General features: G+C 36.8%; 1 protein-coding gene across 6 annotated transcripts in view; it reads left to right on the top strand.

Moving 5' to 3' along the window:
* ELAPOR2 (endosome-lysosome associated apoptosis and autophagy regulator family member 2) overlaps positions 1 to 27,547 on the top strand; it is a 230,694-nt gene that overhangs the window by 92,598 nt on the left and 110,549 nt on the right. For 3 of the 6 annotated variants that reach the window (XM_054687617.2, XM_527807.9, XM_009453476.5), the window contains exons 2-6: positions 1,762 to 1,882; positions 18,848 to 19,043; positions 21,736 to 21,883; positions 24,645 to 24,731; positions 26,634 to 26,739. In XM_054687617.2, coding sequence (XP_054543592.1) covers positions 1,762 to 1,882; positions 18,848 to 19,043; positions 21,736 to 21,883; positions 24,645 to 24,731; positions 26,634 to 26,739 — 658 coding nt within the window. The remainder of the gene's footprint in view (positions 1 to 1,761; positions 1,883 to 18,847; positions 19,044 to 21,735; positions 21,884 to 24,644; positions 24,732 to 26,633; positions 26,740 to 27,547) is intronic. The other 3 variants (XM_054687619.1, XM_054687616.2, XM_054687618.2) reach the window with 1 other exon arrangement.

Here is a 27,547-nt window from a genome sequence, read left to right as displayed (position 1 = left end):
CCTAAGGGAGTGTGGCCTGGCGATACCTTGATCAGCCTTGTAATACAGCTTTTGAACTTCCAGCCTCCAGAACTGTGAAAGAATATATTTCTGTTGTTTTAAGTTGCTAAGTTTCTGCTAATTTATTACGGCTGTTATGGGAAACGAATACAGATTTTGGTACCTTGAAGGGAAGTGTTGTTGTAACAAACACCTAAAAGTGGGAATGTGGCTTTAGAATTGGATAATGGGCAGAGGCTGGGAGAATTTTGAGGTGCATGCTAGTAAAGTCTAGATGGCCTTGAACAGACTGTTGGTAGAAATGTGGATTTTAGAGACTGCCTGTGAAGGCTCAGAAGGAAGTGAGAAGCATGGCAGAAAATGTCTGTATCATCTTAAAGAATATGTAAATTGTCATAAGCAGAATATTTTTAAAAATATTGAAAGTGATACTAGTGAGGGCCCCGAAAGAAAAGAGGAATATCTCATAAATAAATAAATATTTATTCCAATGTTTCCTCCAGGAAATTGGAGGAAAGGTGACCCCTTTAATATAGTGGTAGAAAGCTTAGCAGAATTGTGGTCCTATGTTTGTGTGGAAAGCAAAACTTGTAAGATGAGCTTGGATATTTAGCTGAGCAGATTTCCAAGCAAAGTGCTGAAGGAATGGCCTGGGTTCTTCTTGTTGCTTATAGTAATTATGAGAGAAGCAAGATACATTGAGGGAAGAACTGTTAAATAAACAGGAACCCAGACTTGATGATTTGGGAAATCTCAGCTTATCTAGATTGCAAAAAATGTTAAAATTAGGACAGTCATTGTTAGCAAAGTGTGCTATGCAGAGAAGGTCAAGGACAATGGCCTTCTCATTCCTGATTTCCCCATGGTGATGTGGCTTGATGTTTCTATTCTCACTTGTCATTGACACAGTGAGGGAGGCAAAACAGTGTGGATGCAGCAGAATAACCACATCCAGGATTTTGAACTGAATAAGTAAGGTATTGAACTGAAAACAATTTGGGATAGATTTGGAATTTCTCACATTCTTAAAATGCTCCAATAATATTTTGTTTGGGTTCTTCTCAGTTTAAATATCACTTATGTGTAATGTGCTCTGACCAAGGGAGGTCATTGTGAGAATTTCAAAACAACCAAAGGCTGGAGACAAGTGGGTTGGGGGTTGGTTTTAATTTGGCAGTTGTAATTAATGGTCAATTTTAATAGTCCGTAATTAATGGCAGCCTGCTGTGGTACATGTGTGTTAAGCCTGGGAGAGCTGCTTTAAAAACTTGTAGTCTTTTATTAGTATTTGATGATTAATTTTTACACCTTCTGTTAAATTTTAAACAGAGTGGGAATTAGGTCAATGGAAGTGGTTCTCTTGTTTCTTTCTTTGAAACACATGGGACAGTGACAGTAGTCAAATTCCTAGTGTTATTTTGCTCTTTCTCCTACTCACATCTATCAGTTATTTAGAGCTTAAAAAGCCTGCAAGAGATAGGGAAGTGTGCTGTAGCTTTTCTGGATGGGTGAGATGAAAGGATAATGGTCACAACCTGACAGCGTTGACTGTCCTGTCCTGCATCATCTCCTCAGCACCTACTCTGTGTCTAGCACCATACCTCTTTGATCAATAAGCTGCTTGGTGTGGGTGGGATGGGGGAGGGATAAGAATCAAGGAGAGGGTACAGCTTGGAAACAGGGGCTTGGGGTGATAGAGAAAGCACAGTTGTCCCATTAGAATTGGCTCTAACAAAGGCTTGTTTTTGTGATTGTTTGCAGAAAGATTATCACTTTGAATATACGGAATGTGATAGCAGTGGCTCCAGGTGGAGAGTTGCCATTCCAAATTCTGCAGTGGACTGCTCTGGCCTGCCTGACCCAGTGAGAGGCAAAGAATGCAGTATGTTTTGTCATTTTGACCATTTGTTTTCTTGATTAAACAATTACCTCTTCATATTAGCCCTAGATGTTAATTATAATGAATGTAGGAGACCTTACAAAAATGAGCATATGGCATTGATATCTAGCAGAATAAATGCAGCCTTTCTCATCACTAGATGTCCTTATATCTCAAGTCTGTAATGAGACAAAGGCAATATTAAAGAATGTTATTATTTTTTTAAAATCTATTTTCTTATTTGAAACCATGGGAGGGCAGAGTGGCAAAGTTTCTTTTTAATGGATTTTTTCTTATTTTAAAAATGTTAAATTCTGTTGAAATACACATAACTTAAAATTTACCATCGTCACCATTTCTAACTGTCTAGTTCAGGGGCATTAAATATATTCATATTGTTTACTATCATTACCGCAATCCATCCACAGAAATCTTTCATCTTGCAATGGATATTTTTTTTAGCCATAGAAATAACTTAATTTTTTTTTAGTATAACCTACAGAGAGATTATAGAATTGCTGGATATCACATTCAACAGCTTGTCTTTTGGGAGGTTTGAAGTACAACATTATAAATTAACAGAGAAATATGAAATAAATGTAAATGTAAATTTATTTTCACTTAAAACTTTACTTTTTAAAATCGTTAATTTAGTGAGTTAGGGGTTCCTGCAGCAAAATAGTTGAGAGGGTAGACTAAAGTTTGAAGCTGGAAATAAAAGAGAGGGAGCGTATTTGGGTTTTCCTGCAGTCTTCCAAGTAGTATTCCTAAAAGCTTAGTTTTTCTGTTTCCAAATGAAAGATCAGGCAAGCAAATTCTTAAGTGGATAACTAATCTCTTTCTATTCATAGAGAGCATTCCTCTGTCACTAGCTGGAGGAGTTTTAGCATAATCGGTGGATTTACTGATAAAAGGGAAACTGCAATAATCTTATGAGGAAAGTTAGGGAAAAATACCATTATTTCTTGGTGAATGATATTAATGAGTGAATTCAGGGAGGACCTGAGAGCCCCTCAAGTGGGCAGGTGAAAGCTTCAGTGTAGCAACAGTCTTAAGAGACAAGACTTAAGAGACAAGAGCGTCTGTATAGAAGAAGTTGATGCAAGTGTGTGAAACCACTCGTGCAGAGGGCAGATGAGCTCTCAGTGACAGAGGAATGTGGTTGAAAGGGAAACAGAGCCTGAATCATACCTATGTAATTAGCCCACTGTAAATTTGCTTCAGTCACTTGCCTAGAAAAATCTATATATCATTTATCTATGTTTACTTTTCATTTGTGGGCTAATTCCTTGGTTTTCTTGTAACAACCCTATTCAAGTGGACTCCTAACCATTTTGAATGCCAACTTCATATCTAGGTGGTATGGTGGTCTTGGCTAGCGCTGGCTTTTGAGAACTGATTGTTAGTTTGAAATGAGTCATTGTAGAGTATTGTATCTGTGAAAACTGGCAAACACTACAAATCAAGGGCATCCCTTCCCTTGGGAGCTGGATTTTAAATACTTATCAGCATAGCACTGATTGCATTTGTTGGCTAGGGGTCAAAAATCTGTTACAGAATTGATGCCTGCATAGGAATTGGTTTTAGTTAAGTGTTGCCAGAGACATTTTTGCTCATTGTATACTATAAGGTTCCACAGATAACATTTGGAATATGACACTCTAGCAAGCACTTTTCTAAAAATTCTGACTACTAATCAGGTCACTATTAGTTATTACTTGCCTTAAAAGTGATTCTTGCTTTAAAAATGGTAATACTTTTCTGATAATACTTCAAAAATAATAATACTTTTGGCTGGGACATTTTTTATCTTTGTATTTTGTCTGAAGTCTGAATTTCCAAGTATTCCCATATAGTATACTTACATTTGCTCTGGAATTTGTCGATCTGGCCTTATATTTGTGAACATTTTCTTGTGTTAAAGACAAATTGTTTTAAAACTCACAAGTAAGTTAATAGGCTTAAGCAAATTAGAAGCACAATTCATAACTTTAACTGTGTCACTTAAAGTAGTCATTAGTGTTTGGCTGCTGAAGGCAGTGTCATAGTAACTGGATATTCCTTCAGGAGCTTAGATTTTCTATTGCTAATAATAACTACCATTTCTCAAGTACTGATTATGTGCCAAACATTGTGCTTAGAGCTTTATGTCATTATCCCATTGTATCCTCACAACAGCCATCTCAGATAACTAGGATCAGTGTTTCCATTTTATTAAAAAAGAAACTCACACTTAAAGTGGTGAAGTAATTTACCTTATGTCATATAGCCTGGATGCGGCAGGTCTAGGATTCAAAGACAGACATGTCTGATTCTAGAGCCTGTGTCTTACCCACTGAGTTAACCTGCCACTCGAAGATGGCAGCTTGGAGAAGCTTCCAGGTCTCCATAAGGGGAACATAAAACTCAGTGGTGGACCCACCAATTGACTCATACAGAAAAAGAAAATTAAGTAGTAGAACATGGCAACTTCAAGTAAGTGAAGAATATTTAGGAGAGTGATTGTGTGGAACATGATTTCAAAGATCTTAAATGTCTCAAAATAAAATGAAACCCAGAATTTGGCCTTTGTGGGAACTGCTAAAAATTCTTTAAAATGTAATTTGGTATCTCTTTTCTTCTTTCTCAGAAAGAAGCAGTGGGGGAGGCCTTTCCTGAGGAAAAGGATTATAGGACTGTTTATGAAGCAGTTGGAAATTTTTTCAGATAATTGATTGGCAAGCTATATTATATATTTGTTTTTTAAAGATTACATAAGATCTGGCTGCAAGGCTCCTCTGAGTGAAGTTAATGAGAAGTCAGGTATCAGTTTTTGTTGTTCTAGAACCCTGGGGTATATGTGACTCTGAAGCTTACAGGACTCAGGAAATAGCATGAAGAAGCTTCTGGTTGTTAATTGACACTGATCCCCATTGTCTTTTTGTCCTCTCTGCTGTGGAGAACTCATCAGTTGCTTAGTGCTTCTCTGGGCAGGCCACTGAGATGATCTCATCTCTCTCCTCCTCTCCGCTAGCTCCAGGCTCAGCCACAGGGAACATTGGCACTTCTCTTAAGGCCCTGGTGCCAAGAGTTTAGCATCTGTGGGCATCATCCATCATTCAAGGTCTTGCAAGTAGCATGCCATTCCTGAACCACAACACTCTTTGTTTTAATCTCAGACCAAAGGGATATAACCCCTGTTCCAGTCCATCTCTTCTTCACTGTTGGGTCATTCTCCTCATTTATTCTTGAAGAACAATGGCTTCTAAAATCTTTCCTTGAACCTCGCAGTTTCACTGGATGTTCTTAGATCATCAGAGAGGATAGAGCAGTTTCCTGGGCTATGTTCTCTCTTTCTTTCTCATTTGGGACAAAGCCCTTTTGCTTCAAACCAAACCTTAGAAATAAAGGTCTGATCCTTTACATATTTTTCAGACAAGTCTGGAACTCTGAAGGGGAAATAAACATAATGTATTTCTCCCTTTTATATTCTCACATTTATTTGGGGAGTATAGCTCTTCAACTGCTTATTCTTTAAAATATATCTGAGTCCATAACTTCAGGTACAACCTTAACATACCATGTTGTTTTCCTATTTTTTCCATTAATTTGTTCTTCAGCTATACAACACACCACTTTCTAAATGAAGATGATTAAGATATCTTTAATTTAGGAAAGGATCAAATCAGTCATAGTCTTAGGGACTTTGTTTAATCTTGTGCTTTAGTATTTAGAATATGTGAATCAATAATTTATATGAAGTAATACATATAAATGTATATAGAAGTGTATATATGTATGTATAATGTCTGTTGTATATATGTGTGTATAGTTTTTGTATTTTTCATACAGAGTATAGCGAATTAATGTGGCTTCAAACATGACTTTTATATATTTATGCATATAAATGTTTATAGTCTAGAATTTGAATAATTGGTTATAAACTTCTAATATTTAGTTGTTTTAGATAAAGTGCTATATGCAGACAAGTAAAAAAAATCGAATACAGACTTTTTTTCTCAAATCTATTGATATAACCCATATTTAATGGACCTTAAGAAATAAGCAGACTTACACTATCTGCACAAAATAGACTTTAAGTCAAAAACTGTCACAAGGGACAAGGAAGTTAATTACATAATGATAAAAGGGTCAACTCAACATGAAGAGAGAATAATTATTAATATATATGCACTCAAAATCAGAATATCTAAATATATAAAGCAGACATTGACAGTTCTAAAGGGAAAAATAGACAGTAATACAATAATAGGAGGAGAATTAAATATCCTACTTACAATAATGGACAGATCACGTGGACAGAAAAATCAGTAAAGAAACAGCAGGCTGGGTGTGGTGGCTCACACCTGTAATCCCAGCACTTTGGGAGGCCGAGGTGGGTGGATCATGAGGTCAGGAGTTCGAGACCAGCCTGGCCAACATAGTGAAATCTTTTCTCTACTAAAAATACAAAAAAATCAGCCAGGTGTGGTGGCGTGCACCTGTAGTCCCAGCTACTTGGGAGGCTGAGGCAGGAGAATCGCTTGAACCTGGGAGGCAGAGGTTGCAGTGAGCTGAGACTGTGCCATTGTACTCCAGCCTGGGCGACAGAGTGAGACTCCGTCTCAAAAACAAACAAACAAAAACAAAACCATCAGACTTAAACAGCTTTATAGACCTAATGGACCTAACAGGTAGGCACAGAACATTTCACCCAAAACTAGCAGAATGCATGTTCTTTTCAAACACATGAAACATTCTCCAGGATAAATCATATACTAGGTTACAAAATGATTCTTAATAAATTTAAGAAGATTGAAATCATTCCAAGTATTTTTTCTGACTACAATGGAGTGAAACCAGAAATCAACAACAAAAGGAAAATGGGAGAGTTGATAAATACATGGAAATTAAACCACACTCTTAAACAACCATTGGGTCAAAGAAGAAATCATAGGTAAATTAGAAAATATTTTGAGACAAATGAAAATGGAAACAAAAAATACTAAAACTTATTTGATGCAGCAAAAGCAGTTTATAGCAATAAGTACCTACATTAAGAAAATACATATTTCAAGCAGCCTAACATTACAAGTCAAGGAACTAGCAAAATAATAAACTGCTAAGCTAAAAACTGGCCTAAGGAAGGAAATAATGAAGATTAGAGCAAAATATAGCAAACTGAATTTAATAGCACATTAAAAGAAGAATATGTCATGACCAAGTGGGATTTATCACTGGGATTCAAGAATGAGTTAACATATGCAGCTCAATCAATGTGATATACCACATAATTAGGATGAAAGACAAAAGCCACATGATCATCTCAATAGATGCGGAAAGAACATTTGACAAAATTCAATACTCTTTTATGATACAAACTCTTAACTTACGCATAGAAGGAAATTACCTCAACATAGTAAAGGCCATATAGGACAAGCACATAGCTAATATTATACTCAGTTGTGAAAAACTGAAAGCTTTTTTTTCTAAGATCTGGCATAAGGCAAGGATTCCGTTCACCTTCACCACTTCTATTCAACATAATACTGAAGGTCCTAGCCAAAGCAATTAGGCAAGAAAAAGAAATAACAGGCATACAAATCAGAAAAGGAGGAGCAAAATTATTTCCGTTTGCAGATGACATGATCTTATGTCTAGAAAACCCTAGAGACTCCACACACATACACAAAAACCCGTTAGAACTAGTAAAGTCAGCAAAGCTGTAAGATACAAAATAAACTTTAAACAGTTGCATTTCTAGACACTAATAATTAACTATCCAAAGAGAAATCAAGAAAACAATCCTATGTATAATAGCATGAAAAATAATGAAATACTTAAGAATAAAGTTAAACAAGGAGGTGACAGACTTGTACATTGAAAATGATAAACGCTGATTAAAGAAAGCAGACACAAATAAATGGAAAGTTATCCCATGCTCATAGATTGGAATACTTAGTATTATTAAAATATTCTTACTACTCAAAGTCATCTACAGATTTAAAGCAATCTCTATTAAAACCTTAAGAATCTCTAGAAATGGAAAAAAAATCCTAAACTCATATGGAACCACAAAAGATTCTGAATAGCCAAAGCGATTTTGAGCAAAAAGAACAAAGCTGGAAGCATCACACTTTCTGAGCCATGTATGTTAATTCTCTGAGGCTGTCTGAGGTGAATTCTGAAGAAAGAAGTTCTTTAACCTGATGCAAGTGACATTCCAGGTGTAGGAAACAGGATGAAGGTGCCAAGTGGAGCAGCATCTGGTTTTCCTGGGTGCTCTGTGAGATCTGAATGGCTGGCACTCAGGGAGAATGTGGGAAGGGCCAGAGATTCTGGCAACTCAATCGGCCGGCTCCTCTCTGTCCTACCAAGGACTCTGGACTTTGACCTGGAGACAGCCATTCACAGGTGGTTAAGAGGGTTAAATAAGGTGATAAATGTGATCTACAGTCCTGGAATCATAATTATACAATAATATAGCAACGGTAATAATGGCTAAAATAATAATAAAAAGTAATAGCCAATCTTTACTTGCTATATGCCAGGTATAATTGTAAATGCTTTACCTGCATTCATTCCAATTCATTTAGTCATTACAACAACCTTGTAAAGTAGAAATTTTTATTAATTTGCCTTTCCCCCTCACTTTATAAAAAGCAGATTAGGAAACTAAAACAATAGCTCAGAGTCAAATTCAGGTCAAAGGGGGAACTGAGATTTGAAACCAGGAAGCCTAGAATTTGGGTCTATGTTCTTAATGTCTACGGGACTGTCTCTTTGGAATACACTGCTAGTATATATTGAACAAGTGCTTGTCCCCATCCTGAGGCATCTGCACACCCCTAACATTTACCTCTTGCTAGAAATGTGATGCAAATTAATATCCTGGAGAGATAAATGGACTTTTTAAAAGATGACATCTAAAGGCTCAGATATGTTGTTTTGTGGGTCATTTTAAAATGATTAATGTTCTCTTTATAGATTGTATTCTCACTTTTTAAGGATTTATAAAAATAAAATAAATTTTTTAGAGATGAGTCTTGCCATGCTGCCCAGGCTGGAGTGCAGTGGCCATTCACAGGCACAATCAGTTTACTATAGTCTCAAAACCTTGGGCTCAAGTGATCCTCCTGCCTCAACTTCCTGAGTAGCTTCATACCTAACACCATACCTGGTAGTAGATTTTATTCTTAATTGTCTATATTTTTCAAAAAGATGGGAGAATAACATTTAGAATTTAGGAGATGTTTGTTGCTATATCCTCATATGCAATGATAAGTTGATTAGCCAGTTGTTTTTTTTTCCCCGTACCTAACATATTGTTTGGTACTTGATATATAGAATATGTTTTCATTGTTTAATCGGTATTAGGAAAAAAATGACACTTTTTTCAACTATAGAATTTCTTCCTAGAGGAGAGTAAACTCTCATGGACAGAATATATAATCCTTTCATGGCTCCTAAGAAAGCTGCAGAACACTGGAATGTTTGTAGATTGAGTAACTTTTGTGCCACCAAATTAGAGATTGACTTTAGTGTTTTATTTTTGTAGGTGAAACACAAAGGTCTAATCAGATTTGTAATAATTTATTCTATACATAAAGGGACAAATTGACATACAAAATGCTGTCAAATATTTTGTCCTCAGAAGGCTTAGTTTGGAATGTTGCTACATTGAGTTCCAGGTGTGCGAAGACGAAGTTAAACCTCCTCAGTAACACACAAGTGATAGCTGAAAGGTTAGAATGAATCAGATTGGGAGATGAGATGAAAACAGTTGAGAAAAGCTGAAAATCAGACTTTAGGTCAATCGTATTGTTTGATGGGAGCTATGGTTGGGGGAACTTCTCTGAAAAAAGTGTTTTATGAGGAGATGAGAAAACTCAGCCCTCAAAACTGCAGAATCAAGGTCAGAGACTATCAAGAAGTAGAAGGTGACTGACACTTTCTAAGGAAGAGGAAAAGTTTAGGATGATAAGAATCGAAGTGGTAGGGCATAATTGAAAGTTGAGAAAACTGATTTCACAGATGTATTGTTCTGCCCCCTTGGGTGACCTCATCACATACTCTGAACATTTTTCTTCCCTTGACCTTCACTATTGTCTTTTTTCTGTAAGCCTTGTGTCATCCTGTGCCCAATGAACTGAGATTTCTCCCCTCCCCCATCAAACATTGAAGTCAAGAAGCTGCAATAAAATACATTTCTATTTTTTTCTTTCAGAGATTAAACATTCCTTAGTTAGCTTTTCTTATAAAAAGATATGAGCTTTAAATCTAGCCTCTGCTGATTTAACGGGGATTACTATCTGTGGTGTCACACGTATCAGTTTTCTTGCCAGTAGGTGACTTCTACTTTTAAATTCTCAAGCTTCTGGCTGATAAGTCCTAAGAAATGCAGTGATAGTCATACAGTTCCACTTGATAGGGCTATGTGAAGACCCACTGGAAAGGATGTTGGATGTGAAATTAGTTTTCAGAAATATAAAGGCAGTACTTTTCACTAAATAATCTTTTCAGGGAACAGTGAGTTAGGAAATGCTAGCTAGAATGGGTTCATATTACTGTACTCTTTTGTGTGTCTCCATCTCACTTTTGTTTTGTAAAATGAAAGATGAAAACAGGTTTCTCTTTCTTCTCTGAGAATTTCACAAGTAACTTACAAAGTATATCCCTGTGTCCTACAACTTCACCGCCAACTCTTAGTGAAAAATTAAAAATTGTTATTGGTGGGATTGGGCTTTAAGATTTCAGTTCTGATAATTTTATCATGCCACTTCAGAGCTGACATAGCAGCTTTGCATCTGTTACTTCAGATGGCTAAGTGACACTGCTGGAGCTAGAACTCACGTCCTGTGACTTTTAAGGCAGAGTTCTTTTTTTTTCCCCTTTTATTTTTGTTTTCTTTTTTCTTTTTCTTTTCTTTTCCTTTTTTTTGTTTTTTTGCAGAGTTCTTTTCTAATGCCATTATTTTTCACTTGAAGACAGTGGATTTTTCTCAGTTTAGTTATACTAAAATCTTCTGGCTGCATGGTAACCGTGGGTTTATTGGGTAGAGAGTCATGGAGTCTGTTAGAAAGTCTGCCACTAGAAACAGTAGAAAAGTTGAACTTGGTTGCTTATGGTTACACAGAAGAAGAAACTTGGAATCTGAATTGGGATGGTTTGGATCAGATAATCTCAAAGGTCTCTTTTGGTGATTCTGATTATTTTAATTGTTATTATTACATATCACAGATTTATTCATTCTGTGATCAAATCATGCCTCAAATCACATTACTTGTGAATTATAGTGCAATACTAATATATCTTCTTAATGCTCATGAATATTCTCTTCTGATAGGAATATTGCAATGTCTGCCACTATTAGTATTTGGACAGTGTTACCTTCCTTTCTCCTCTTCCAGCCTTAAATTGAACATGAAAGATAGTTGATGTACTCACAACCAGCTTTCATTGTTGCCTTGTATGTTTTGACGTGAAAACTACCCTCAGGATAAAAAAAAAATTCCCAATTAGAGAGAACAAGAATTCCCTTCAGCCAGGGGAAAAAATCTGCTTTACTGTGAATAAGAGAATATCAGCAAGAAATGGCCTGTTTTAATGTACTGTTTGACTTTCCCTATCATACTTTTATTTTCATAAAATGAGAATTATAGTTTACTTTTTCTTCTCTAAGAATTTCACAAATAACAGCTTAAAAGGACGGTGTTCAAGTGCTGTCCTTATCACTGGTACTGAAGGAGGAAGAAGATCTGAGATTTGCTGGATTCAATATGCTGTTCAGTCTCTCTTAGATGCCATTTTCTGCTTTTTTGGTGTGTGAAAAGAATGATAATAAATCTGGCAGGCACTTAAAGTTTTAATTATCTGATAATGATAATTAATTGGCTACATGAGAGATGGAAGTAGAACTTATTTGTGAGGTTCACACACTAAGCATTGTTCTCTTTCTTTGAATTATCCTTAATGGCAGTGAGTAATAGTAAGAACAGTTGCAAGAGCATCAGCGTGTCGTCGATATAAGAATGTCTATGGTTTGAACCTTATTCATCTTATTTAAACAAGACTAACCCATTGAAGAAAAATAGACATATGGGCTTGTCTTGATTCCGGAATTGATTTACTTTATATTTCCCCACAAATATATATAATTATATTTAGCTGATATTAATTGACAAGATGGATTACAATGAATTTATACTTAGTGAGATATAAATTTGATTTATTTTGAGGAAGATCAGTCTAGATTAGACTATCATGGAAGCTCTGAGAAAGCCACAATGTTGTTCCCAGATATTTATCTGTAATAAGTTTGCATAGGTTCACTATATCATTAACATCTCATTAAACAAGTAAATTGAAAATCCGTTTATTATTACTTACTATTGCTGTTCACTGTTTAGAAAACATATTTTAGTAATAAAAACTTTGATTAAAAAGAGCAAAAATGAGTAAATTATGAATAAATGTAATTGACAGCCATAGTCTTTCAAAACATGAGGTCTCTGGAGGAAGAAAAAGCAAAACTACGTGGCCTTGTGGTACAATGATTAAAAATAGATGTTCTTTATTGTTAGGCATAAATCATAGATGATAATCAGCATATAAATGATTCAATTCAGTAACAGTTATTTGGCATATTGTGCTGGGTAGTTGCATGATCATAGCAGTGCTTTGTATTTTCAACACTCTTTATTTTCAGAGTGGCTTCCAGAGTCTCACATTGGATTATTATAAGCAGTCCTAGGAGGGAGAAGGGGATGGTGGAGTGTGAATAAGCACAGAGGTTAAGTAAATTGCCTAAGATATTTGCTACTTGGGGACGGACTAATATAAATGCTTTTTCCGTATCTGATTATTCACACCTGCATATTTAAACCTTTACAGATTCACAGTAGCAGAAATAAATGTCAGAAAAGAAGAGGCATAAGGCTGATAAAAAGAACAGTGAGTGCAGCAAATGACCTCTTGGTTACAGTTTAGACTTCAAGATGTTGGGTTTTTAAATATCACTCTTTCACTGGGTGCTTAGGTAAACTATTGTGAAATACTTGAGGCCACTGTTAAGTAGTGCCTAAGACCTTAGGCAAATAAGGTCTTTCTGTTCTCATTAAAAACTTTGGAGTTTGCCTATCTTTAATTCAGTTTCTCTAAGATTTCAAGGTTGTTGAAGAAGAAAAATTAGAAATGACTAATTGATTCAAATTAAATACGGTAAATTCATGTTCACAACAGCTAACAACAGCTAACAACAGCTATTAATAATAACTGTCTATCATACTGCTTGTTGAAAGGCTCCTATGTTGTATGCTAAAAAAAACTGAATGAAAATAGTACAGTGTTTAAGATTATTAAAAAACCTGATGATCTAATTAAAGAACAAATGCCAAGGTAGCAGTGTTGACATAGAGAGTGGTTGAGGCTAGGATGGAAGATAAAAGGAAAAGCAGGTAGTTTTGGTGGCCATCAAAGGAAGTCAGCAGTGCTAACTCTGTTGACATAGTCTTGTGGAGTAAACAGTGTTTACCAAGAAAGTGTGGCTCTTTTCTTCCTTTGACAGGTGTCTCTAAGCCTGACTTCCAGGATGAAAAAGATTGAGGAGTAGCAAATGATTAAACTATGAAAAGCTTTAGACTTACTAGCTCCTCTGTATTATTAAAGGCCCTATACTTATTCAACTAATTTGACTGCATAATTAATCTGAAGGATGTAATATTATAAATCCACTGGCAGAGTTCTTATAGAGATGTGTGTCCCATGTCCCTGAATTAAACTATCAATAATTGTGTGGGTTTTTTTTTTTTTTTTTTGACAGAGGCTTGCTCTGTTGCCCAGGCTGGGGTGCAGTGGCATGATCTAAGCTTACTGCAAACTCTGTCTTCCAGGCTCAAGCAATTCTTATGCCTCAGCCTCCCAAGTAGCTGAGATTACAGGTGTGCGCCACCTCGCCTGGCTAACTTTTTGTGTTTTTTGTAGAGATAGGGTTTCACCTTGTTGTCCAAGCTGGTCTCAAACTCCTGACCTCAAGCAATCTGCCTGCCTCAGCCTCCCAAAGTGCTGGGATTACAGGTGTAAGCCACTGAGTCCAGCCTAAACTATTAATAATTGTATTTAATATTTATTGTGTGCTGCATGCCAGGTATATGCTAAATGCTTTATATGATATATCTCCTTTATTCCCACAACTCATTGAAATAGCTATTGTTATTATTTTCCTTTTATAGGCAAAGTCATTAGACTTATGGAAGATAGAAACTTGCTAAAATATTTTTAATGCATGTTTTAGGAGTAGTACATTAAAAATCCACAAGAAATATGAGGTTATTGCTAAAATGGTTATTGCTGTATAATGCACATGAACATTATTTAACAGTTCAGGATAGGAATGAAGAATGATGTGATGTATGATGATTAATTTGGTTGGAATTGTTTGCCCTTTTTGTATTGGTTGTAATAATTTTTTGAACTGAATTTTCTTTGAGGCACCACCTTTGGAATCAGACAGACCAGAATTTGAGTTTCAGCTTTGCCATTGGTTAACTGTTAACTAGTTAACCTTTTTAATCAGGTTATTTAAATGCACTGTGGCTCAGTTTCCTCATCTGGTATATAGGCATAATCCCTTCCTCCCTCACCAGTCTACTATAAACACAGTTAATCCTCATTATTCATGGATTCAATATTTGCAAATTTGACTACTTGCTAAAATTTATTTATAACCCCCAAATTAATACACTCAATGCTTTCATAGTTATTTGCAGACATATGCAGAGTGGTGAGATATCTGAGTCACCCAACTACATGAATGAACAAGGTGACACTTTGACTTCTTACTGCTTTTCTCATACTGTAAACAAGTGTCCTTTCGGTGGTTTATTTAGTACTATGTGTTTAGCATTTTAGTTATTTTTTTGGGTGATTTTGCTGCTTAAAATGGCCCTCCAAGTATAGTGCCAATGTGAAGGCTAGTGTTCCTAAGTACAAGAGGGCTGTGCTATGCCTTTCAGAGAAAAATACATGTGTTAGATAAGCTTTATTCAGGCATGAGTTATAGTTCTGTTGGCCATGAGTTCAACATTAACGAATTAACAACATATACTAAATCAGATGTTTTTAAAAAGAAATACACTTAAACAAGGTTAGGTATTGATTGGTTGACAAAGGTGATGTGACCAAAGGTTCCCAGGAACCTAACCCTGTATTTTCCATAAGAGTGATGGTCCAGTATTCATTAATTTAGTGTTTGGGGTAAATTCATATAACACAACTACTGCGAATAACAAGAATTTACTGTGTTTGTAAAGTATCAAGCATGGCACCTGGTATATACCAAATATCCATTATATTCACTTTCAACTTTATCTCTTAGTTTTCCTTCTGACTTCATGGAAACACTTGGGAAAGAAATGGGAATATTCTTTATGATTTTAATTAACAGGGCAGTGAACATTCCAAAATGGCATCATTGTATTTAGAAGACAAGATTCACAAATGCAATTCTTCTCTTTTTTATATTTTAGAGTTCTTTATAACAACATATCATAAAATATTACCTTTTATTAAGTTATAGATAATCAACTTAAAATCCCATTTTGGACACTAAACTGTCTTCCAAGATAACTTTATTAGGAAGTCAATATTTTTGTCTTTGTGGGCAATGCAGTTTCTGTTGCAGCTATTCAACTCTGCCATTGTGGTGTGAAAGCAGCCATAGACAGTAGGTAAATGAATGATCGGGACTGGGTTTCAATAAAACTTTATTTACAAAAGCAGGTAGTGAGCTGGATTTCCCCTGCAGGTTGTAGTTTGCTCACCTCTGATTTAATGTACTGTAGGGTCTTGGTTTATGATATTATTATTTATCATATTAGGCAAATGTCTGATTCTGAGTTTGCTAGAAGATCCATAGACCATTGAAAATAAGCAGTTTTCCATAACTGTGTTTTTCTGTTAGTTGTGCTGGTAGTGATAATAGCTTTAATGAGCATTTGTTATATGCCAGGCACTAACCACCTTATACTATATTTTATTTTCTCAGTATGGTCACAGGATTCTTGGGGTGTCACTTCACCAGCTGGAAACCCCTGTGGCCAGTGGCGCCTTTGCCTGAGTTTTGCTCAGGCACACCAGGCTTGTTCTGCCTCCTTGGCCTGCCAGGCTGCATTTGGCTCACTCTACTGGCCTGGGTCCCACGCTGGCCAAGGGCTAGCCAGGTGCAGAGTGGCAAGGGGTGTGTGAGTGAGCATGGGGTTCAGGCTACCATGCACAGCCAGGCATGACAGCTGCGGTGGGGTGGGCAACTCCAGGTGACAGCATGGGCACTGGTTCCCTGTGAGGCTGCAGCTGAACCAAGCATGCCACAAGCAGCTTCTGTGCTGGCACCAGGGAATATGGTGGCACCCAGAAGCTTGGAGACAGAGCCCCAAAGAGGCTGTTACAGGAACTACAGAGCCCCAAAGAGGCTGTTACAGCCTTGACTTGGGGAGCTCCCAGGTCTGGTATCCCCAGAGGGCCACAGCTCTTCTCTCCTTCTTGTCACCTACAACTTGGCAAGCAAGGGGCATGTTTCAGCCCTATTTGTTACAACTCTTTTAGCCCCACCATTTGGTGGTTCCTGAGTTCTTGTCCTATATCCAGGAAGAATGAGGTATGCGGACAAGTGGAGGGTGAGCAAGGTGAAGAGGAGCTTTATTGAGCTACAGAATAGCTTAGAGGAGACCCACAGTGACTAGCTCCTCTTCATAAGCAGGGTGTCTCAGCTACTGTTCAGTTCTCAGCAGAGAGGGGACCCTGGAGTGGGTAACCGAGTCCAGGGCTTTTATGGGCCTGGGCCTCAGCCAGCCAGAGGGAGGAAGTGTGTGCTGATTGGTCAATGGGCGGCCATGGGCAGTCTGGGGGGAAAAAGCACCACAAGTTCCCATTCTGGCCCACTGACTGGCAACCCAGCCCCCAGGCTTCAGAGCCTCCCTGACTTGAAGGTGGGGCTTTGTGGGACCCATCCCCTTCCATCCAGGAGACTCTATGCCTCCTGCCACTGTTCTGGGCACCCAGGCTGTTCGGTCAAGGAGTGCCTGCAGGCCAGTGCCAAGCTGCCTTCAGCCCCTGCTTCAGTCTCTCTCCTGTGCTTGTTGGTGGCCAAAGTCTGGAGGAGGCTGAGGTGGCAGGAGGCTGGTATGTTAGCAGAGTGCCCAGGCTCAGCCCCAACCTTGCTCTGAGATTGGAAGGGGTGTCAGGAGTGGGGAGAGGCCAGGCAGGGGGAGCAGACGTCTTCAAGCCTGTGGGGGAAGGGGTTCTTCCTGGGCCCCTGAGAGTGCCAAGATGCCCTGGTCCACAGCCATGGCTTGGGTAGCTGCAGCTGTGCTCAGGATGGTGGAGCTCCTGCCTGCTCCTGGCCCCCAAGAGCACAGGGAAGCTCGAGTCTGCCTGGGAGGATGGGGCTCTGCCTCCTCCCGCCCCAATGGCTCCATGGAACGTGCTGCCTGGTCTGCACCTCCCCCACAGTAGCCGGCTTCATGGCAGTGGTCACTCCAGGCTGGCTGCCGCTGCCATCAGTATAGCCCTTAAAGGTACCTATTGTGATTGTTATCTCATTTTTTAGAGACAGAAACTAAGGCCTAGAGAGGTGAAATAACTCACTCAGTGTCATAGAATTAGGAAGTGGTACAGCCTTGTCCTAGGACAGTTTTGACTGTGTAGCCAGCATGCCACATTCTTTGCATAATCTTTTTTTATTTTCTCATGTTTTACTGATTTGGGGATGTTGATTTGAATGTAGAAGTTCATTGTACAGCATCTTTAAGGTTTTCTCAAGGAAAGCATTATATTAATTCAGCGAATAAGTAGATGTGTGTGGATTTTAGCTCTAATTCTTTAATTAGTTTTTAAAAATCAGCTTATTTTTATTTCTGGCTAAGTTTTCTAATGTATTCCAAAAGAGAAGAATCTACCTAAATGTGAGACTTTGCTGCTTTACACTCTGCTGGGAGATTTGTTTTTCTTCATTGGGTAATTTGGAGGTCTCATTTTGTTCTTGTTTCTTTAATATCCTGATTAAAGGATTAGAAAGCCCTTTTCCGGGTTGGAGTCACTAATACCATCTTGCACATAGCCATGTACTTGGAGGATGTTGATTTGCATTTGTTGAATGAATAATAACTTAGCTTTCTTTTTTTGTAGTGTGTCAACTATTCTTCACATTGTCGTATCTAGTATCTCTGGGTACAGTTCTCAGAGTCTGCAGAAAGCTTGACATCAGAAATAAGATATAGGTGGTAGAAATGACTCGGTTGGTGTGAATATTGAAAAAGTGGGCTCATGGTTTCAGAGTGGAGATAACCTGTTCAACTATTGCACTGCTTTCCTGTTTCCCTTTTTATATTTAGTTGTCACTCATTGGATCAGCATTTTATCTGGACTTAGTATGTGCCTGATACAGTTAGGAATCCAAAAATAATGATCCTTGTTTTCTTAAAGCTCAAAATCTCACATCAACTTATAAGTGGTCTTAATATGTGCTTATCCACTGATTAGCATAAATTAAGTGCTTTAATGGAGGTATTATAACAAGTGCACCGTAGGACCATAAAGGGAGGTACAACTGACTGCCCATTGGGCCAGGGGAAGGGATCTGTTATGAAGTGAGTGGTTTCTGAGTTGAGAACAGGAGTGTTCCATGTAGAGAAGGTAGGATTGGCCAACATCTATCTTGTGGGAAAGAAGACCACAACAGCAGGAGAGAAGATGAAATATTTTGGGAATGATAGGAATTCTGTTTTGGCTGGAAGAGGGTGGGGCAAGGGGTGAGCTTGGAAAAATAGGTTGGAACCAGATTGTGAAATGCATGTAGTGATAAGGGGAATTTGAAAGGCTTTCGTTAGAGTGTGGCACAATCAGAGTTTTATAAAAATAATTCTGGTGACAGCATGAAGGGGAGGAAATTGTTGGGAGGGTAAGTAATGGGTTGTCCATTCTTCTGCCTTCCAGCTTTCTCCTGTGCTTCTGGAGAGTATCTAGAAATGAAGAACCAGGTATGCAGTAAGTGTGGTGAAGGCACCTATTCCTTGGGCAGTGGCATCAAATTTGATGAATGGGATGAATTGCCGGCAGGATTTTCTAACATCGCAACATTCATGGACACTGTGGTGGGCCCTTCTGACAGCAGGCCAGACGGCTGTAACAAGTAAGAATCCAAAGCAGCCTTTGGCTCTTAACTGAATATTTGAGAAGAAAGTAGTTGCTCTTTTCCAGAAAGAAGATGAGGATATTCTTGGTACTGTTTGTGGTGATAGATAAGCTAATTGCAAAGAATCATGTTTTTTGGACAGTCATTGCAATGAGTTTTCATGAGGTTAAAATCATTGCCCTCAGGATATAATAGACACTGTATGCAAAAATGCAATAAAGCTGTTAGAGAAGCAAATTAATTTTCTCATATTTATAACTACATTTAAGCCACTGGTGTTTCTACTAACCTTTTTCTGATTTTTAACAGATACTTTCAGGTTTTTTTCTTTTCCTCTGACAGGAAGAATTCATAACCTTCATTTAGACACTTGATTATCTCCTATAAAAGAGAGTGGGTTAAGTACCTAAGGTGGAAAGCGCCTTTGCTTAATTCCTACCTCTTTTATAGGGGATTATTAGCTTTGCATATGACAAAGCTGGAGAAATGTTAAACTGTTTTGAAAAAAACAAAACAAAATGTTTGTCTTTGAGCTATATCCCTTCCTGTTCTCTTGTATTAATTACGTAACATTTACTTTCATATGGATTTGCTTAGAGAATTCAACTTTAGGGCTCTGGCTACCCCCTGACAAGAGTAGCCTCTCAGGAACCCCACATTTTTACCATAAGCTAAGGATGCTGGGGAATTATTTAGCTGTGTTGAAAGGCATATTCATTACCTCCTTCCCTTCCTTTCTTCCTTCCTTTCACTTTAGCTGTCTTTTTGCCAAATGATGCCAATTTCTTTATTTTAATCTCTCGATAATAGGATTATTTCCTTGAGAGAGTGTGTGTTTTAAGTAAAAGAGTTCCTTAGAGGAAGGTACTAGTAGGATGTTGTGGGACCTCAGATCTTTGTTTTGGTGGGCAGGAGATACTGACAAGGCTTCTTTTTCTGCCTGGAATAGTTTATGCATAAAAGAAATCGAGTAAGCAGAAGTTTTTCAATGTAGTGTCTTCTAGTGTAATTTTCTCGTGTAAATTTGAGTCTGGGCCAGTGCGGCGGTGGCTCATGCCTGTAATCCCAGCACTTTGGGAGGTCGAGGCAGGCGGATCACCTGAGGTTGGGAGTTCAAGACCAGCCTGACCAACATGGAGAAACCCCATCTCTACTAAAAATACAAAAATTAGCCTGGCGTGGTGGCAGGTGTCCGTAATCCCAGGTACTCAGGAGGCTGAGGCAGGAGGATCACTTGAACCCTGGAGGCAGAGGTTGCGGTGAGCTGAGATCGCACCATTGCACTCCAGTCTGGGCAACAAGAGCAAAACTCCGTCCACTTTTGCATACTCTTTATTTCTCTTTAATTAGTTGTGTCATATAGGAGATGTATGTTGAACTTTCTAAAAAGTCTGAGCTTTTCAAAATGGTTATATCATTGTAGACTCCCACCAGTAGTATATTTTAGTTCTAGTTATTCTACATGTTTACCAACATTTGTATTGTTAAGTCTTGTTTTGTTCTAGCCCTAGGCTTTCCAGTGTATGCACACGTGTGTGTGTGTGTGTGTGTGTGTGTGTGTGTGTGTGTGTGTGTGAGAAATGGTATCCCTTTGTTTTAATTTGCATTTCCCTGCTGGATAATAATGTCAAACATGTTTCATATGTTTATTGTTCATGTGTTTATTAACTTTTGTGAAGTCAAATTGTTTTGCCCATTCTCTACTTTTTTTTGGTCATTTGATTATTAAGCTGAAGGAGTTCCTGTACATTCTGGGCATGGGTTCTTATGTGTATATATTTATATAATAAATATATAGTATGTGCACACACACATACACACGTCTCCATGTGTGTGTAACACTTCTTCCCAGTTTGTGGTTTTTGCCTTTTTTGTTTTCTTAATAGTGTCCTTTGATAAGCAGAAGTTTAAAATTTGAAAGAATACAATTTATTATTTTTTTCTGCTGTGGTCATATGTTAGGATATCTTTGCTAACCCCAGGTTGCAAAGGCTAGAAATTACTGTATGCATCCTTATGGTAACATAGAGTTATTATTGTACCTTTATATAATGTTAAATTTTACAACAGCATAGTTACATCTATACCCTTATCTTCATACTATTGCCATATATTTAGAAACATGTTATAAACCCTACAATACAATGGTATTATGTTTTAAATAATTAGTTGCTTTTAAAATAACCTTACAAAGATTTAGGAACTCAAAGCCAAGTCCATCACTGACAAGTTCATTTCACATGACACACAGCTTCCTAAAAAATTAAGGTGAAAAAATATAGCTTTATATGTTAATCTACATATTTATCATTAATGGTGCTCTTTCTCCCCTTCTATAGATTTGCCATGTGTATGGGTTTACAAATAAAACTGCAGATATCTGAAAGAATAATTCCATCTAAGGCTACTAAAATTAGTTATCATCTATTTGGTAATCAAATTTTGGGTGAAAAATAACAATTTCTTAGCAGATTAATCATATGACCTTAAAAAGATTTACGAAGTTATTTGCCATAAGAAATGGACCTCTTCTCAGTAATAAAGTTGGCCTTTGAGTCTGGAAAAGCTTCTGGTGTTTTCTGCTGTACTTTGCTGATGGAACTACTCGTGAATCTGAGTTACATAGTTTTGTGAATAGAAGAGTTTTCAGAACATTAATGTAAAGTGCCTCTTGGTTTTGTTTCCACAGCTCTTCTTGGATCCCTCGTGGAAACTACATAGAATCTAATCGTGATGACTGCACGGTGTCTTTGATCTATGCTGTGCACCTTAAGAAGTCAGGCTATGTCTTCTTTGAGTACCAGTATGTCGACAACAACATCTTCTTTGAGTTCTTTGTAAGACCTTTTGTATTCTGGAATTTACTTTTTAAGGGACATTCATGTAAATTTCCCTTAGTCAGTTGTTCCCATTCCACTTTATTCCTCCTCAGTTTTTTTTTTGTGCGTGTGTGTTAACTGAACCTTTTGATGTTAAAAGAAAACTTTAATCTTTTTTGATAATATTTTGTTTCCTGGTTAATATTGTTTCTTTACCTCCAAGATCTCACCTTGCGGCGTAACATTGGGCTTGGTTAACTTTTGGTTATGCTCATTATATAACCATTTGGTTTAGACTTTTTGTGTGACAAATATTTCCTCCAAGATTCATGTTTACATTACTTTTAGTAGCTACAGATAGTATTCTGTCAAAACTGTGTTTTTTAAACCAATTTTAGTTTTCACTTAAAAGTTTTTTTTCTCTTTGCAATTTCAAATTTTTTTTGCTAACAAAAATTATTTAAGTGTATTTATGAGCAATTTTTTTTCAGAAGTAGAAGTGGCTGCATGTTTCTGATTCTGTGAATTTAGTACAGTCTAAAAACATCAATGAATGGGATACTTGATGTCTTTGAAAAGAAATTAAATAACATTACGGAAGATAAGATAAAGTAATCATCTAACCATTAGTAATAAACAGTATCTAATCTAGCAAATATTTATCATGACACAAATGCTTGAGCAAATGTTCTCAGATTGACTTCTTATACCAAACCAAGTGTGTGTTGTGCTTATAGATGGGAGACTATCTTGAAAAATGTTTCTGCAGTCCAGATTTCAGAAACAAATGTACTAAAAATTCTAAAACAAATTTGTATTGTTGGAAATGGGAATTTCTAAATCAGAAGTTTGGTAGCAAGAGAGATTTTTCATGGAAATATGAGCTTTAGATTTGAAGTCAAGAGATTCTGGCTCTAGTTCCAACTCTGTAATTATTAACACTGTTATTGAGCAATTAAGTGAACCTTCCGGCACTAAGCATTCACTTCTATAAAGTAGATTATGTGACAATATCTTTTAAGGAGTCTCCTAGTACTAATATCTTTTGATGAGTTTAAAATGTTAAGCAACATTCAAACAGATTTATGTTTAACCTGCATTTAGTTTGCAAAATCCTTCTGAGAGTGAACAATTCCCTGTTTCATTGGATACTTTTGGCAACATTGCTAAAACTGAAATAAAGTTAAGAAGCAAAGCAGTTATCTAATTGTGAGAATAAGTGTTTAGATTTGTATTGCCCAATAAGTTCTTTGAGAGATGTCAATAAAGGTACCCTTAAGGCATAAAGTTTCATTAATTCCTGTCAGCGATGCCTTTGTTCTGGTTATAATCTGAAAAGGGATGGCAAATTCGTGTTCCTTCTTCTATTGATGTTTCAGCTTTAGAGGTTGCAATTTATTGACTCAGAAGGTCAAAACTTCATGGTCATCATACTAATGGTTAATGGAAAGAAAGTGTTTGTAGATTGAAATATGCTGTTCTCTGAGAGTTGTACATATGGGCATTGCATAATTTACAGCAACAAAGTATTTAATTTTGGAACTATATGAAACTTTCATTCAGCCCATGTATTTTTTTTTTCAAATAATGATGAAGCTGAAGCCTAGAGAGACTAAGTGATTAGACTTAGGTTTTACAGGTCTCCAGAATGCCAGTAGAATGTCAAGATAACATATGACGTCTGCTTTCAGTGATAAAAAAAGCTTTCAGTTTATCTACACGTTGACCATTAAAGGTATATTCAGGGTCCACATCTGCTTTTAAGTAGCTTAACACTTGCATTAAAATGGTCCTTATGCTTATAAAATGAACATGACACTTAAATTCAATTAAAGTAAGTACCCTCAGTAGCTGATATTCTCTGGTATTTGGATGGCAATAGGGTCTATATTTTAGTTAGTAAGTCTTTAGGGAATAGCTCTTAAGGAGAACATTTTAATATTTGTAAATTGGTTGGGAAGAGGAGTGAAGAAACATAATGATTTAGAGATGAAAGAAAGAGCCATTTCTTTTGGTGGGAATATAGGTGATGAGATCTTATTTTAACTCTACTCTGTTGCTGTTTTGCAATATTGGAAAGGTGGCCTAACTTTTTGATGTCTCTGTATTCATTGTAGACCTGGAAAAGTAGTGTCTCAACCCCTTGACATTTTGGAAGAATTGCCTGGAAAGCAAAAGATGTTTGGTGTTAAAGATATCTGTAATCATTTGAATTGGCATGGCAAATGATTACCATTTACCCCCAAATAAAAATTTGGAACTTTGACTTTGGCCATAGCCACTTACTTTTGCATTTGGATTAAGTCCTAGGGAATGGAAAACAAAGTGGACTTTATTTATTTTTAATTTAAAATTTTACTGCTGCAAATATTATAAAGAACAGCTTTGTTTATTTTTATACTATTGGGCCTGCATGGTGAATGCAAGCTATGAAAAAGTTTGGGTAAGTTGGGTAGTTGTTTTATACTTTGTATCCTTTCTGTGCATTGTCAGTGTTAGTCACAGTGTTAGTGTGCATTGTCAGTGTTCTCCCACATTCCTCTCTCTAATGAGCTAGGCTTTTTGTTACAATGATGAAGATAGTTTACTTAGAACCTCTCAGTCATATGCAGTTGTCACTTAGGCTCCGGAGGTCTCGGTATGTTTACTTATTGAGAATTACTCATGGCCATTGTTTAGAATGTATTGAACGAGGTTCTTGCAGTCTGTGCTGGGTACAGAATTTAATTAAAGCTGTTATTCAAGACACTTTACTAGGGCTCTTGTGTTTAATCCACAGATTCAAAATGATCAGTGCCAGGAGATGGACACCACCACTGACAAGTGGGTAAAACTTACAGACAATGGAGAATGGGGCTCTCATTCTGTAAGTCTCTTTGTATTTCCTTCTTCTTTGCCAATTTTTCCTTCTTCCTTTTTTCCCCAACCTTTTCTTCTTTCCCAACTTCCCCTTCCTTTCATAACTTTTTAAGAAAAGTATATTTTAAGAAAAAAAATCAAAATTAACTATTAATTTAGATGATTTCTGGTTAGGGAAAAAATTACCCCTAGCTTCATGGACTCAGCTTCCAATTTTCAGGGTCTTTTTCCTACCTTTTTCTTTCTTCTTAGTTTCCTTTTCCTTCCCCTTCCCATTGTAGTCTAATTTTCCTCCCTTTCAAAGGGGCATCCATGAGAAAGAAGGCTGTTCAAAACTAATATACAAAACATTTGAGTTTCTAAGTTTACAAATGTGCCTGTCATATGTGATCGAATTAGTGGCTCTTTTCATTGAAAGGATCTGTGAATTCCTTTTATCTTTCTCTGCGCTGTGCCCAACAAGTGATATTCAAGCTTGTTTTGTTGGGTACTGTGCTGTCTCCATTTGTTGGACAGCTCTGTTTATCACAAAATATCTGTTTGGAGCCTCAACCTGCCTCCTCCCTATTTGCCACACATTGGTTAAAATTCTGCCTTCCCTGGTTACATGAAGTAAAGTAACTGCCTGCTTCCTTACAGGACAGCTCCTTAAATGCTTGAAGGCAATTACCAGGTAACAATTCAGTGAATCTGTTATTATTTGAGGCACCATCTCTTTGGAGTGAGAGAGACATGGATTTAATATCTAACTCCGGTTTATAGTTGTGTTTCTTTAGGCAATTTGCTTAATCTCTTTGTGTCTGATGTTTTCATTTGCAAAATAGGAAAAATCTTGCATGATTAAATCAGAAGATATGTGGGAAGGGCCTAATATAGTGCCTACAATATAGATCAAGCTCTATTTCAATAAGTGACCATCAATCCTTGTCTTTGTGGTTGTAGCAGGTACTTCATCCTTGGGTGATTAATACAACATACACTTTCAGAATATTTTTAAAAATCTGTATACCTGAGAATAATATTAATTACATTTAAGATCCATATACCTTAACACCCAGTCAGCTGGGCTTTGAAGGTACAAGTAACCCTTAAAAATAAATATACTTTTTTTACTTAAAAAGACTTAATACAAGGGAAAGTGCTTAATGCACTACTTTTACTTAATGTACTGCTTCACTGAAATAGTTGGGTGGATTGTAATTTTATACAGCTTGAATTTGTCCAGCCAGAGACTGTATAGAAGAATAAGGGGGGTAAATAAGAAAGCAAGGACCTCTTAAAATTAGTTCACTTACCTGTATGAACATGAAATTTATGAGAAAATTAGTTTGATTTTATAATTAGCAAAATATTCCAGTAGCAAAGGAAACCAATACTACATATAGTATTATTAATGTTCTAGAGTAAGAGAGTTAAATCAGATTATCCCTAAGAACAGTCCTATTTTTTCTTGTTACTGTAGCAGTATTTTTATTAAATATATTTTTAAAAAGAAACAAACTCATTCTGTTGCCTTTTGTTTTCAGAACTCAAAGATCTTATAAATAGTGGCAACTTATAAATATACAAGTGGGCTGAGGGACTTTCACCCTCTAAAATGGATTCCTTTTAAATATAAACTAAGACTTCATGCAGATGGTTTGAGAATCATTTTTTGTGTTTCTTTAGACTTGAAGATTTCTTCTTCTTTTCTGTTTAATATATTTTGTGGATTAGCAAACTCCATTTTTTTTCTTTTAAGAAAGTGTAAACTTCAGCGGAGGTTAGGTCAGAATTAACAGTGGACTTAAATCTGTGGGTTTTAAATTAATGGTGTTTTATTATATGGATTGAAAAAGTATGTAAGGGAGTAGCTTTTGGAAATGGCATGGCTTATCTGCCCTAAGTGCCTTTATGTTTCTCTTTATAGGTAATGCTGAAATCAGGCACAAACATACTCTACTGGAGAACTACAGGCATCCTTATGGGTTCTAAGGCGGTCAAGCCTGTGCTGGTAAAAAATATCACAATTGAAGGTATTTCATGGCATTCTGTTTTAGTAGTCACCAGTCACATCTTACAGTTAGTTAAAATATTTATTAAAGTTTTGGTTTGGCTGGCTCAAAGATTTATAGAACAGAAATTAATATGTTAGGGAATCATATAGGTCTGGAGACCCTGGTTTTACTCCCAAGAAATCGACAGTTGTTTTCTTTTTTTCTTGTACTCTTGAACTAAATTATTTAATCATTGCAAAAAAAGTAAACATGATGACAATTTTAGATGTCTGTAAACAAAAACAAAATGTCTCTGTGTTAATAAGACCCCATTATTCCTCCAAGAAATGTCTGTTGTGCCAGACATTGGGCTTACCAGGGAACTGATGACCTAGTCACTGCTATATCCATAAAAATAACAATAAACATCTTGACCTGACTCTTTCCTAAACCTTTTATGCTTCTCTGAGCCAACCGGGTAATTTCTGGCCCAGGAGAGCAGTCGGTGAACCCTGGCATGGTTCATTCTCAATTAGGAGTATTTTTAATTAAAGCAGTGATTCTTTATTAAACTTTGGCTTACGTTTTAATATGTTCATTGTGGGCTTGTTCCTGTGAACAATGTGTTAACTCATTAGTCACTAGGACATCTGCTGGCAAAGACTAGAATTACAAACCAGAGGAGAAGTCAAGCCATTCCTAGGTCTTACCTGTGACTTAATAAGCAGTGGAAAAAAAAGGGAACAGGTTACCATAAGGATCAGATAATTATAGCCCTATAGAATTGGAGGGAACCTTAGGGTTTATCTCATTTTTGAGTTAGTGGAGTTGTCTTTTGACAGCTCAG

Source organism: Pan troglodytes, chromosome 6 (assembly GCF_028858775.2).
Source record: "Pan troglodytes isolate AG18354 chromosome 6, NHGRI_mPanTro3-v2.0_pri, whole genome shotgun sequence".
Lineage (NCBI taxonomy): Eukaryota > Metazoa > Chordata > Mammalia > Primates > Hominidae > Pan > Pan troglodytes.
Note: the sequence above shows the minus strand (reverse complement) of the source record. Positions and strands in the feature narration are given on the sequence as shown.